The 12,466-nt window shown below is 42.3% G+C and overlaps 1 protein-coding gene across 1 annotated transcript in view; it reads right to left on the minus strand.

The window, feature by feature from the left end:
• LOC130086537 (homeobox protein CDX-1-like) overlaps nt 1-12,234 on the minus strand; it is a 13,623-nt gene extending 1,389 nt beyond the window's left edge. The window contains exon 1 of the mRNA XM_056252595.1: nt 11,644-12,234. Within this exon, the coding sequence (XP_056108570.1) occupies nt 11,644-11,995 (352 nt within the window). The 5' untranslated portion in view covers nt 11,996-12,234. The remainder of the gene's footprint in view (nt 1-11,643) is intronic.
• Nucleotides 12,235-12,466: the final 232 nt, after the last annotated feature.

Consider the following 12,466-nt stretch of genomic DNA (forward strand, 5'->3'; position numbering starts at 1 on the left):
TTTTTCGTTGTTTCCCTCATCTTTCTGTTTGATACAAAACTTTTAAAATCGACATGAAATCAATATTTACCCTATTTACTTTGTTAGTGCACATTATTAGTCTTGTGTTGAATTATTTACCCATGCAAGTTAATTAATACATAAAAGAATATCAAAATCTGAAAATCTGCTTCCCAGCGAGCTGAATGAAACGCCCACTTTTTTTTAGATCCAAACAATTCCTAGTGGGATAAAACAAGCCACGCCCACTAATTTTCTCATTCAGAAATCCGTTTCACTCAGAAAATACGCCACAATACTAAAGTAAAGTCGTTCACAACTTCCGGTTCACGCTGACTTTAACAGGTCAAGTCACCTTTATATACTGTATAAGAGCTTTACAACGATAACAGGAAAATTATTTAATGAAGCAAATAAAGATCATTTCGGCTGTGCAGCAACTCTAAAAGAAAACAGTGTCATTGTCCAGCTGAAGTCAGTTATTACATTAGTTCATTTTTAATCTATAAAGCAGTGATGTCATCCACCAGCTCAGTTCAGTTCTCATGCAATATTGCCAGTGCAGGCAAATCAATAATAATGTTGAATAATAAGTGTCCCCAACTAAGCTAGCCGGAAGCCAAACTCCATCAGGTGACAGACTGGAGAAAAAACCCTCTGAGAATTGAAACCAGGCTCAGCCAGTCCTCTGGCCAACAAATGATCACGTGTGATTATGATTATGCATCACAAGTCATAAATTAAACAATGCTGCATTCCAAGGTAGGAGGGCATCACGGCACATCCGAATCTAATGTCTCCTGAGCACATTCATCTCTGCTCGATTGTTGAAGGCATCATAGGTGGATCCTTCACTGCCTTTGATTTCCCACAATCCTCTGCCTTCTGTGACAGTTAAGCCAAAGCTGCTTTAAAGTAACGCTGGGTTCACACCGGACGCTGAAGCGACACGGAACGGAGGCCGCTTCCTTTCGGCGCCCATGTTAACCTATGGTGTCGTTCACACCGAGCATAGAAATAAATGAGAAGTGCCGTAAACTGGATCATACCTGCCCGTGACTTCTCTTATAAAACAGCAATTCTTTTCTAAAAATAGATCAATCTAAAAAAAAAGTGTTGAAGATTTGCCGATGAGCTGTTGAGTGATTAAATGATAAGCCACAAAAGCAGTTTATTCAGTGTGAAGCCTCTCCTCCATTGACATCCACTAAACGGCCTCTAGTCTCCTTCCCTCTGTACCGCAGGCTCACGCCGGGTTCACACCGGACGCTGAAGCGACGCGGAAGTTTAGTGGCCTCTGCGTCTGTTCTAGCCACCGTTTAGTGGCCTCCGCGTCTGTTCTAGCCACCGTTTAGTGGCCTCCGCGTCTGGTCTAGCCACCGTTTAGTGGCCTCTGCGTCTGGTCTAGCCACCGTTTAGTGGCCTCCGCGTCTGGTCTAGCCACCGTTTAGTGGCCTCTGCGTCTGGTCTAGCCACCGTTTAGTGGCCTCCGCGTCTGGTCTAGCCACCGTTTAGTGGCCTCTGCGTCTGGTCTAGCCACCGTTTAGTGGCCTCCGCGTCTGGTCTAGCCACCGTTTAGTGGCCTCCGCGTCTGGTCTAGCCACCGTTTAGTGGCCTCCGCGTCTGGTCTAGCCACCGTTTAGTGGCCTCCGTGTCTGGTCTAGCCACCGTTTAGTGGCCTCCGCGTCTGGTCTAGCCACCGTTTAGTGGCCTCCGCGTCTGGTCTAGCCACCGTTTAGTGGCCTCCGCGTCTGGTCTAGCCACCGTTTAGTGGCCTCTGCGTCTGGTCTAGCCACCGTTTAGTGGCCTCCGCGTCTGGTCTAGCCACCGTTTAGTGGCCTCCGCGTCTGGTCTAGCCACCGTTTAGTGGCCTCCGCTTTAGTGGCCTCCGCGTCTGGTCTAGCCACCGTTTAGTGGCCTCCGCGTCTGTTCTAGCCACCGTTTAGTGGCATCCGCGTCTGGTCTAGCCACCGTTTAGTGGCCTCCGCTTTAGTGGCCTCCGCGTCTGGTCTAGCCACCGTTTAGTGGCCTCCGCTTTAGTGGCCTCCGCGTCTGGTCTAGCCACCGTTTAGTGGCCTCCGCGTCTGGTCTAGCCACCGTTTAGTGGCCTCCGCGTCTGGTCTAGCCACCGTTTAGTGGCCTCCGCGTCTGGTCTAGCCACCGTTTAGTGGCCTCTGCGTCTGGTCTAGCCACCGTTTAGTGGCCTCCGCGTCTGGTCTAGCCACCGTTTAGTGGCCTCCGCGTCTGGTCTAGCCACCGTTTAGTGGCCTCTGCGTCTGGTCTAGCCACCGTTTAGTGGCCTCCGCGTCTGGTCTAGCCACCGTTTAGTGGCCTCCGGGTCTGGTCTAGCCCCGTTTAGTGGCCTCCGCGTCTGGTCTAGCCACCGTTTAGTGGCCTCAGCGTCTGGTCTAGCCACCGTTTAGTGGCCTCCGCGTCTGTTCTAGCCACCGTTTAGTGGCCTCTGCGTCTGGTCTAGCCACCGTTTAGTGGCCTCCGCGTCTGGTCTAGCCACCGTTTAGTGGCCTCCGCGTCTGGTCTAGCCACCGTTTAGTGGCCTCCGCGTCTGGTCTAGCCACCGTTTAGTGGCCTCTGCGTCTGGTCTAGCCACCGTTTAGTGGCCTCCGCGTCTGGTCTAGCCACCGTTTAGTGGCCTCCGCGTCTGGTCTAGCCACCGTTTAGTGGCCTCCGCGTCTGGTCTAGCCACCGTTTAGTGGCCTCCGCTTTAGTGGCCTCCGCGTCTGGTCTAGCCACCGTTTAGTGGCCTCCGCGTCTGGTCTAGCCTCCGCGTCTGGTCTAGCCACCGTTTAGTGGCCTCCGCGTCTGGTCTAGCCACCGTTTAGTGGCCTCCGCGTCTGGTCTAGCCACCGTTTAGTGGCCTCCGCGTCTGGTCTAGCCACCGTTTAGTGGCCTCCGCGTCTGGTCTAGCCACTGTTTAGTGGCCTCCGCTTTAGTGGCCTCCGCGTCTGGTCTAGCCACCGTTTAGTGGCCTCCGCTTTAGTGGCCTCTGCGTCTGGTCTAGCCACCGTTTAGTGGCCTCCACGTCTGGTCTAGCCACTGTTTAGTGGCCTCTGCGTCTGGTCTAGCCACTGTTTAGTGGCCTCCGCTTTAGTGGCCTCCGCGTCTGGTCTAGCCACCGTTTAGTGGCCTCCGCGTCTGGTCTAGCCACCGTTTAGTGGCCTCTGCGTCTGGTCTAGCCACCGTTTAGTGGCCTCCGCGTCTGGTCTAGCCACCGTTTAGTGGCCTCCGCGTCTGGTCTAGCCACCGTTTAGTGGCCTCCGCGTCTGGTCTAGCCACCGTTTAGTGGCCTCTGCGTCTGGTCTAGCCACCGTTTAGTGGCCTCCGGGTCTGGTCTAGCCACCGTTTAGTGGCCTCCGCGTCTGGTCTAGCCACCGTTTAGTGGCCTCTGCGTCTGGTCTAGCCACCGTTTAGTGGCCTCTGCGTCTGGTCTAGCCACCGTTTAGTGGTCTCCGCGTCTGGTGTGAATGACACCATAGGTTAACATGGGCGCCGAAAGGAAGCGCCCTCCGTTCCGCGTCGCTTCAGCGTTCGGTGTGAACCCGGCGTGAGCCTGCGGTACAGAGGGAAGGAGACTAGAGGCCGTTTAGTGGCCATTTAGTGGATGTCAATGGAGGAGAGGCTTCACACTGAATAAACTGCTTTTGTGGCTTATCATTTAATCACTCAACAGCTCATCGGCATATCTTCAACACATTTGTTTTAGATTGATCTATTTTTAGAAAAGAATTGCTGTTTTATAAGAGAAGTCACGGACAGGTATGATCCAGTTTACGGCACTTCTCATTTATTTCTATGCTCTCCGCAAACTGATTGACTGTCGCACAACTCTGAACGAAATTCAGTGACGTCAACACTGATTGGTTATCAAAGCACACGTGATCGCTTTCTTCAGTGGTAGATCTCATATCTCCCAATAATAATACTATCTCTGGTTAAACTAAACAATAAAAATGGCGCCTGGAAGTTGCATTGGTGGTATGTAAATGTACAGTTTTGACCAACTTTTTTCAAATTTGATGTTATTTATAGTGATAAATTACTATTGTGTTAATAAAATAATCTCTTAGTTGTCACCAAAGCTCGCTCTGATTTGTTGTAGATCATTAAACTTTAACGCTGTATTCTGCTGCCAGGCCAGTAGGTGGCGATGTCACTTTGTAGAGAAACACTGTGCGCCTATAATCAGAACACATATTAAGCATGCGCATGATGTCACCATTTTCACAAATTTGTGTTTTTGTAGTTTACAAAGAAATGATAAGTCTCATTTTCAAAAACTTGCACTTTGAAAAAACGTTTGCGTTTTTAGGACCCCAAAAAACTTGTGTAAATAAAATATATACAAAGTTATCAGGCCTGTCTGTTTATAAATGAGAGTTTGGGTTTAATAACGGCCAGAAACTAAAGCAGCAGTGTTATAAACAAATCCTTCAGCACTGAGGAAAAGCTAGAATCTTCCTGTGAATTACAAAATGAGTGGACATTTTGCAACAGACCTTTACCAGCTACATCATCTTTGTTTCTCCATTGATAAACATCAGTCAAATACAGTGTTTACATGTGGCCATCATCAGGTATTTGTCCAATCGAATGCTTCAGTAAACATACAGTAAACCAAACACTCAGATTTCTGTTTCAGCATGTCTGTGTAAATCTGCACATCATTACTTAATCTTAAATTTGCACTATTGCACTATTTCTTTTTCACTCATATTGCCTCAATTTTCCTCCAAAGCACCGCATTCATAAGACGGGCGTATTAGGGTAGAGTGGGGGAAAACGCCCCCCTTAAGGAAAATGTGACATTACTGTGAAACAAAACATAGAACTGTGACCAGAACTGCCATCCCAGTTTTGAGTGACTATGGCAGGAGTTATTTACCAAATATTAAAATTGCTCAACCTTCATAATTTTTTTTTTTTTTTTTTGACTGAAAATATTTTTTGTACAAAGGGGGCGTTTTGCCCCAGCGGTGGGGTAAAATGCCCCCTTTCTTACCAACCAGTTTGCTTAATAGATCAACAGCAAAATTAACATAGTTTTTAATCTCTAAAAGTAAAAGGCAAGTAATGCAACAACATGAATATAATATTTATTTCAGGAATGTACAAAATAGCCAAATTTCTAACATGTTTATATTTTGATTTCTACACTAGGCCTATAAGGGGTTGATAATTGATGTAGTATTTGTTCACCACTATCATCAATGACGCCAGCCGTGAACCTGTCAGCAGCACAGTCCCTCGGCAACTTCATACTACTGATCACCGTTTTACAAAAGGATTAATAGTTTGGAGTGAAGCATACGTGCAATTGGTAAGTGACAAGGTTTTATGGAGTTATAGTATGCAACTGGAAACGATCGCCTCCGGCCATTTGGTCGGGTCATTGACCCAGTTTTTAATTACATATGGGCAATCGTACCCTATTGCAGTTAATTTAGCAATACATCGTTGCCGGTCGGCAGGCGTCATTTACGTGATAATGTACTAAACACTCTTAGAAGAAAAAAGGGTTCTGTCAGGCACTTCATATAAAATATTTTAAGCCACGGGAGAGGATTTATGAATGAAGGTGAAGCGTCATAACTGATGCTGGTAGGTCACATGATAATGACAACATGGTGGATGTAGTACATCCGAAATTGCATTCGTACTAACATACTTTTTTAGCGGTTGTGAAGTAATTACTTATTCAAAATATGTACCTACTCAAGAGATTATGCGATTTTAACGACTTCTAACGGCAGCTGCAGTGACGCGATGACTTTACCAATTGGTGATTGGCTCTTTTATTTAGAAGGCGGGACTTAGTAAAGTGTAATGTATTTTTCCCCATTTAAAGAGATAGGAGCTGTACTTGCATGACTGAAATAGCTGCGCGAGAGGTGTTTCAAATATGGCCGCCGAGTGAAATGACTTGCTTTAAAGGGAGTTTTTGGGAAGCATTTTAATATGTTCTTAATATTAGAATAGGCCACATATCCTTATGAATATATGTTTGTGTATGTCCTTGTATATGACCAGACAAAAGTTAATGTGTGACTAAGTGTATGACTGAGACAGAGGGTCTCCATTCAAGGATATAATATGATAGACAAATCTAAACATTGTATTAGTTATGGCTGAGAGATATCTTAATTTAGCCTCAGGAAAACAACCGTGGGGGAGGAACAACTATAAGAAGGAAGGATGCCCCCCACTCGTTGTCACACTCTGCAGGCACTTTCTATGACTGTATGACGGTTGACCTTTCCTTGGAAGAAATTAAATAACCTTTAAAGACAATTGATCATGTGTGTCATTTATTCAGTGATGTAAAATTGTTTGCCACCCACCACAATTCCCACCATTTTATGGATTTAGTTCATGTTTTATGAATTAAGCAGCTACTAAACATACTTTCTCTCTAGAATGTTTTTTAAATAACCCCTTATACGTGACATTTCTCCTTTTTGTCTTTAAAATTAGTCAAGAAACCTAGTTCTATATAGAACCTCAACTTTTTTTCTAAGAGTGAACTAAAAAAAATCTATATAGACTTTTTTTTTAAAGTAATAAAAATGACAAAAACTTAAAAAAAAAAAAAAAAACGTGAAATATACAAACGAAAACTAATTTAAAAAATGTATAATAGTATCTCAATGATACAAGGAACCTTGTCCTGAAAGCCCCTTAATGCAGTTTTCATAGACAGAAACTCTTTCTCAACCGTTTTCTTCCCTTTTCTCCAGCAGCTTTGGCTGACGTGTGTAAACACACACACACACACACACACACACTGAGTCTGGTCCCCTTATCAGTGTTCTCCGGTCCTCCCACAGTGCACACAGCAGGGTGCGGCCTACGCCTCAGACTCACTGGCCTCTGCCGTTATTAGCTTTTCACAAAATCTTTCACTTTGTCGACAGGACGTTCGACACTCATGACGCTTGTGTTTAGACACACAGATGAATAATCGCGCAGCTAACATTGAGCAACACTTCTCCACCTTCATACACGATGGCATCACACACCACTGACTCACTGTGTCTCAGAACGAAAGATGGCGCCTCGGTGTGCTCATTTATCTCCTTCCTTAAATGAACATATAGGTCTGTGACATTACTAATACATAATGTGTTTGGTAATGGCCATCTGAGAATCCTGGGAAAACCAATTATTTGTACAGCGATTACAAAACCGCCTTCTAGAACTAACAGAAGATCTTGTTAAGTGGGCGTAAAAAGTAGCCGTTTTAAATGGATAACTGATTTTTACAGTGGTTTATCTCTTCAAACCGGTTATAAGGAGGCAAAAAAATTAAACTTGGATCAGTGTACACTCAGTAAATCAGGGTTTACAGTGTTTAAGCTCATTTTAACGTGCACACATACACACAAGTCATATGATGTGTTGTAATAAACATAGCAGGAAGAGGTTCACACATAGATAAAGACAGAAGCACGTATCTTTTAGATACCAATACTAGTATGCTGCCTACCTAGACTGCATTTTAATGCATCACAGACCAGTGCTATTTTTGTATTCTTTTTTTATGTGTGTATATATATATATATATATATATATATATATATATGAAACAGAAGTTGCAATAGTCTTTTCTTCCCTAGTGTGACGTATATCCAAGTGAAACAGCTTCTCAAACAAGAACAAATGTAGGGCGGGACTTGATTTTGTCCATAGGGAATTGATTGGATGTTTGTGGTTTGCTATTGGTGGATCTCATGTGAGTGACAGGTTGCCCCGCCCTCACGCCAGTAAACACATCATCAGAGAAGAGAAGAGATGAGCTGGAAGAGGGAGGGGAAGTTACTTTAATTAAAGATCACGAGGCACATGAATAATGATGTGCGCGGATTAATCATTTATGATATATACTGCAATATTCCATAAAATAAGAATTAAGGGAAACAATTTATTTTGATGGTCCCTTTTGAACACTCTGTTGACTATAAGTAACTTTGCAACTACATGTCAACTAACTCTCATTAGAGTATTAGTAGACTGTCTGCTCACTCTTTATTTTGATGCTCCCCAACAGACAATATGCTAACTATAACTTTGCAACCACATGTCAACTTATTTTAACCCTACCAGTCTACTAATACTCTACTAACCCTCTAATGAGGGTTAGCACACATGTAGGTGCATTGTTACTTATAGTCAACAGAATGTGTTAAAGGGACCATCAAAAAAAGTGAAACCGAATTAAGAATTTGTACTTTTTTATTTCATGGTGACTTTAAACTAAATGATAATTAGAAATGTTGCTTTGGCAACTAGCTGATAAAAAGTTTACATTTTTATATTTCATTTTATTTCAGTTAATATTTATTTTATTTCGAATAACGGTTCAAGTTATGGTTTTAGTTTTAGTCTTAGTTAACTATAAATAACCCTGTCACAGACAGTTGCAAAAGTTAAGCTGTCTTCCATAAAAAAAAACATTATTTTGCCTAAATTCTAATGCAGTTTTTAATTCCCATAATTTATTGTGATGAGCTCAGATAAAAATAAAGGCAAGATGGCGGTGGAGCATAGGAAATGTTGATACACTCATAATTTCTCTGATACTGAAATGCATTGATAAGCAGATCATTTCAATTAAAACTGTCTATTTTACCAAATATCTCTTTGTGTAATTTTCTTAGCAACATCCTGACATCAAACTCTGTTGAAATAAATCACTAGTTCCAGATCAGTCACTAATATGAGGCTCTATTTCAGTGAGGACGCTCAGTAATAGACGGACAGTAAGCAGATCACTAGAAACAAACTGTGAAGGAGTCAACTGTGCCAGGATTCAATTTAATAATAGTTAACGAGTTCGTTTGCCCATAAAATCTTTAAGATATTAGGTTAAACTTATTTGGCTTGCTGTCCGCTGGAGAGGGGCTCGATGAAGCAGCTTCAACTCGAGCTCTGATATACCCCCCAGTGGCTAAATGTAGGACCTGTTAATTAAAGGGCAAGGTACCTAAGATGAAGGTGGAGTTTGGGGAGGTGGAGGGATACTGGAACAGCTGATACTAGGGAGAGGTAAGCGGCTGCTTATATACTCTGTTTGTTGATTGAAAGATTGGATGGGCTCGCTCCTCCCTAACTTACGTTTAGGAACTTCATATAGAAATTTTGTCAGAATTTGGATTGGTAAATATCTACATTATTTTAACTAACGGATCAAAATAAAGTCATATTTATCGCAACACGTGTCAGAAGCATTAGGCGTGTATTACTGTTGTCCAGTAGGGGGCAACAATGGATTAAATTTAAAAGAGTGAAAAATACTTTTTCATAAAATAAAAGCTAATCAATTAAATGCATTATTTTAGGGGTAGGGTTTGGATATGGGTTAATCTGTTGTCATTATAATTACTCTATATAAAAACAAAAGAAGTCAACAGTATGTCACTACTGAGATAAGTAAAGTGATTTAGATAAGTTAGGTAAGATAGGTACACGTGTGTGTTTTCTAAGGAAAAAGTAGAGTGGAAAACTAAACCAGTTCAGATTAGCGTTTAATTTTTTTCCAGCTGTATTTCCTGAACATGCTCATATTTGTTTTTGTCACATGATCCATATTCGTCTATAATCTGCTCATGTCATGATATGAGAACGTTTGAACAGTCAAACACGATGACCACATTTGCATCTCATCCAACAGTGTTAGACAACGGCCCTTTGAAAGCTGAAGACAAAACTAATGAGCATGACTTCATTTCCTCCTTTTGGTCTGTTTAAGAAATATGAACAGTTGCACAGACTGCAGTTCATTGACAAAACAAAAGACTCTGATCTTATACACACATTTATTTACCGTTATATTTGTACATATATTTATTTACCGGTAATATGAATTATTCAAGTTGCGTTGGAACATTATATATATATATTGTGAAAAGTGTTATACAACTAAGTTTGAATTGAAATGGATCAAATTGGATTTGGAGGCCAAATATAATTTAGCAAAAACAACAAATCCAGACCATTAAAAAGCCCATGCAACAAAAAATTAAAATGAAATGTGAACATTTCTAAGAGTCTCGCTCCGTCTGAGCTTTATACCTGTGCCAATCTGACTGTGTGTGACACATTTACACAAATATTCCCAGAAGAGATTAGTTTATCACTTGGTAAACTATTAGCCATAATGCACTTCTGATAAGGCCGCAAACATCTATTATTGACTGTTCAACTACACGCTCCTTCAGATCTCCAGATGTTGTAGAACATCAAAGATCAAACAGAAGAATTATGCTGGTATTTTGATCTCTCAGCTGTAACCACAGGCCTTCAGCATTACTGATTCATAAACTGATCTGTATATATAGATCAGATGTGACTGTAGGTCATAATAAGCAGAACTATTACAACACAATCTAAGCTAGCACACCTAAAATGCTGTTGATGCAGAACGGGGCAGGTTTTTTTCTTTCTGCGGTCTTAATATGGTGCATTGAATGGTATCAGGTGATTATACTGTAGCAGTTTTGATCATGGTACTGTATGATTTCCATATTCATATGCCATGGCTTTTAGGTGGTACTTCAACATACTTTAAAGAATAACATGGTTTTATATGTTCAAAAACACAGTATTACCACGATGCATGTCTAAAAAATGCTGTACTACTATGATATATTTCCAAAAAGCATGAGATCTCACGGAACATGTCTATAAAAAAACAAAACAAAAAAAACATGGTCTTACCATGATGCATGTCCAAAAAGCATGGTATTGTCTATTAGCCTACCAGTCATATTGGCCAAAAGCACTGTAATATGGTGCATTACATAAAAGCATCATATGTACATGGTATTACCATTATGCATGCCTAAAAACATGGTATTACCAATGGCATTGTCCAAAAAAAATTTGCTGTTGTCTAAAAAACACTGTATTATATGGCTTGTTTCATAAAAGCATCAAATTACATATTATCATGATGTCTAAAAACATGGTAGCACTTTATTTTACAGTACTGTTACCCAACATACTATGTTCTTATAGTTATTACAATAACTGGGTAATAATAACTATGTACTAACCCTGAAAAAAAACCTAAACCTAACCTTAACCAATGTAGTTATCTTATATTAACTAGTAGTACTGTAACACTGTGAGTACAAGTAAGTGCATGTACTTTAAAATAAAGTGCAACCAAAAGCATGGTATTACTAATGGTATTGTCCAAAAACACTGTAGACTATTGGTTTTTTGTTGTTGTTTTTCAATAAAAGCATCAAATACCATGGTATTTCCAAGATGATTGTCTAGAAAACGGTATTACCAATAGTATTGTACAGAAACACTGTACTGGTATATTTCTTAAAAGCATAACATTTCAAGGCAGAACCATTATATATGTCTGGAAAACATGGTATTACCAATGGTATTAAAACACAGTACTGTATATTTCATAAAAGCATCAAGTTATATCATACATGTCAAAAAAAAAAAAAAAAAAAAAAAAAACTCCAAGGTGGAACTACGATGCATGTCCAAAAACATAGCATTACTATGGTATTTTTTTTGATCGTGTAGAGGAAGTGAAAGAGTGTGATGTGAGCCAGTATTGAGCACTGGAGGGTTTAGGGGTCAGGAGAGGTGCTGATCTCTCACCAGTGTTCCCGGGACCCGCGGCTCGTCTCATCCAGTCCTGCGGCTCTTCTCTCTCCAGCAGCGCCTGATCCACCGGCGGAATGATGTTGACCTCCACGCCGTTAACCGGCAGCGAGTGACCCGTCCCGTGGCCATAGAGCGGCGGCCACTCTTCACGCGAACCCGGGCCGAAGCCGGGACTCCACGAGCTGCCGGTGTGATGCAGGTCATTCCCGAGGGCAGGACCAGGGTGGTACCCGCTGTAGTCCGGGTACGGGGCAGACGGGTAGTTCAGGTGAGGCTGGTGGCCGAGGTTCAGGTGTCTCGCGGGGTTGCCGTACATGGCCGTGTCCAGCAGGAAGCTCACGGACATTTTCCTCGCGAGCTGAAAGTTTTACTTTAACTGAACTTCACCTTGCCTGAGCGCTCGCGAGCGCGCGTTTGTTTGCCCAGCGCTGACGTCACGCCGGGACACCCACCTGAGCTGATTTATGACACGCGCACAGGTGCCGCCGACTGGCCGGAAGTCCTATCACCCTGAATCATGATCAACAGAGAGCTGAACTTAGATAGTTGAAGAACCGAATGCCGCGATGGACGCTTTATCTCCGACGCCACATCTCCGCTGGCGACGCGACAAACGCTTCATTATCTAATAGGCGCGCGCTCGAGTGCCTGGCAGGTTAAGAGCATTTACACTTTACAAAGGCTAAAGGTCAAAATTTTACCTGAACCGGCCAGGATGCTTATTTTGATGATGTCCGTGATGCAGATAACGGGCATACCTGGGCAAAAAATGTGATGAAGGTCATTATGATGATGATTATAATTATAATATGTCAGG

The sequence above is a fragment of the Rhinichthys klamathensis genome, unplaced genomic scaffold, assembly GCF_029890125.1.
Source record: "Rhinichthys klamathensis goyatoka isolate OS25496 unplaced genomic scaffold, OSU_Roscu_1.1 h1tg000097l_1, whole genome shotgun sequence".
Taxonomy (NCBI): domain Eukaryota; kingdom Metazoa; phylum Chordata; class Actinopteri; order Cypriniformes; family Leuciscidae; genus Rhinichthys; species Rhinichthys klamathensis.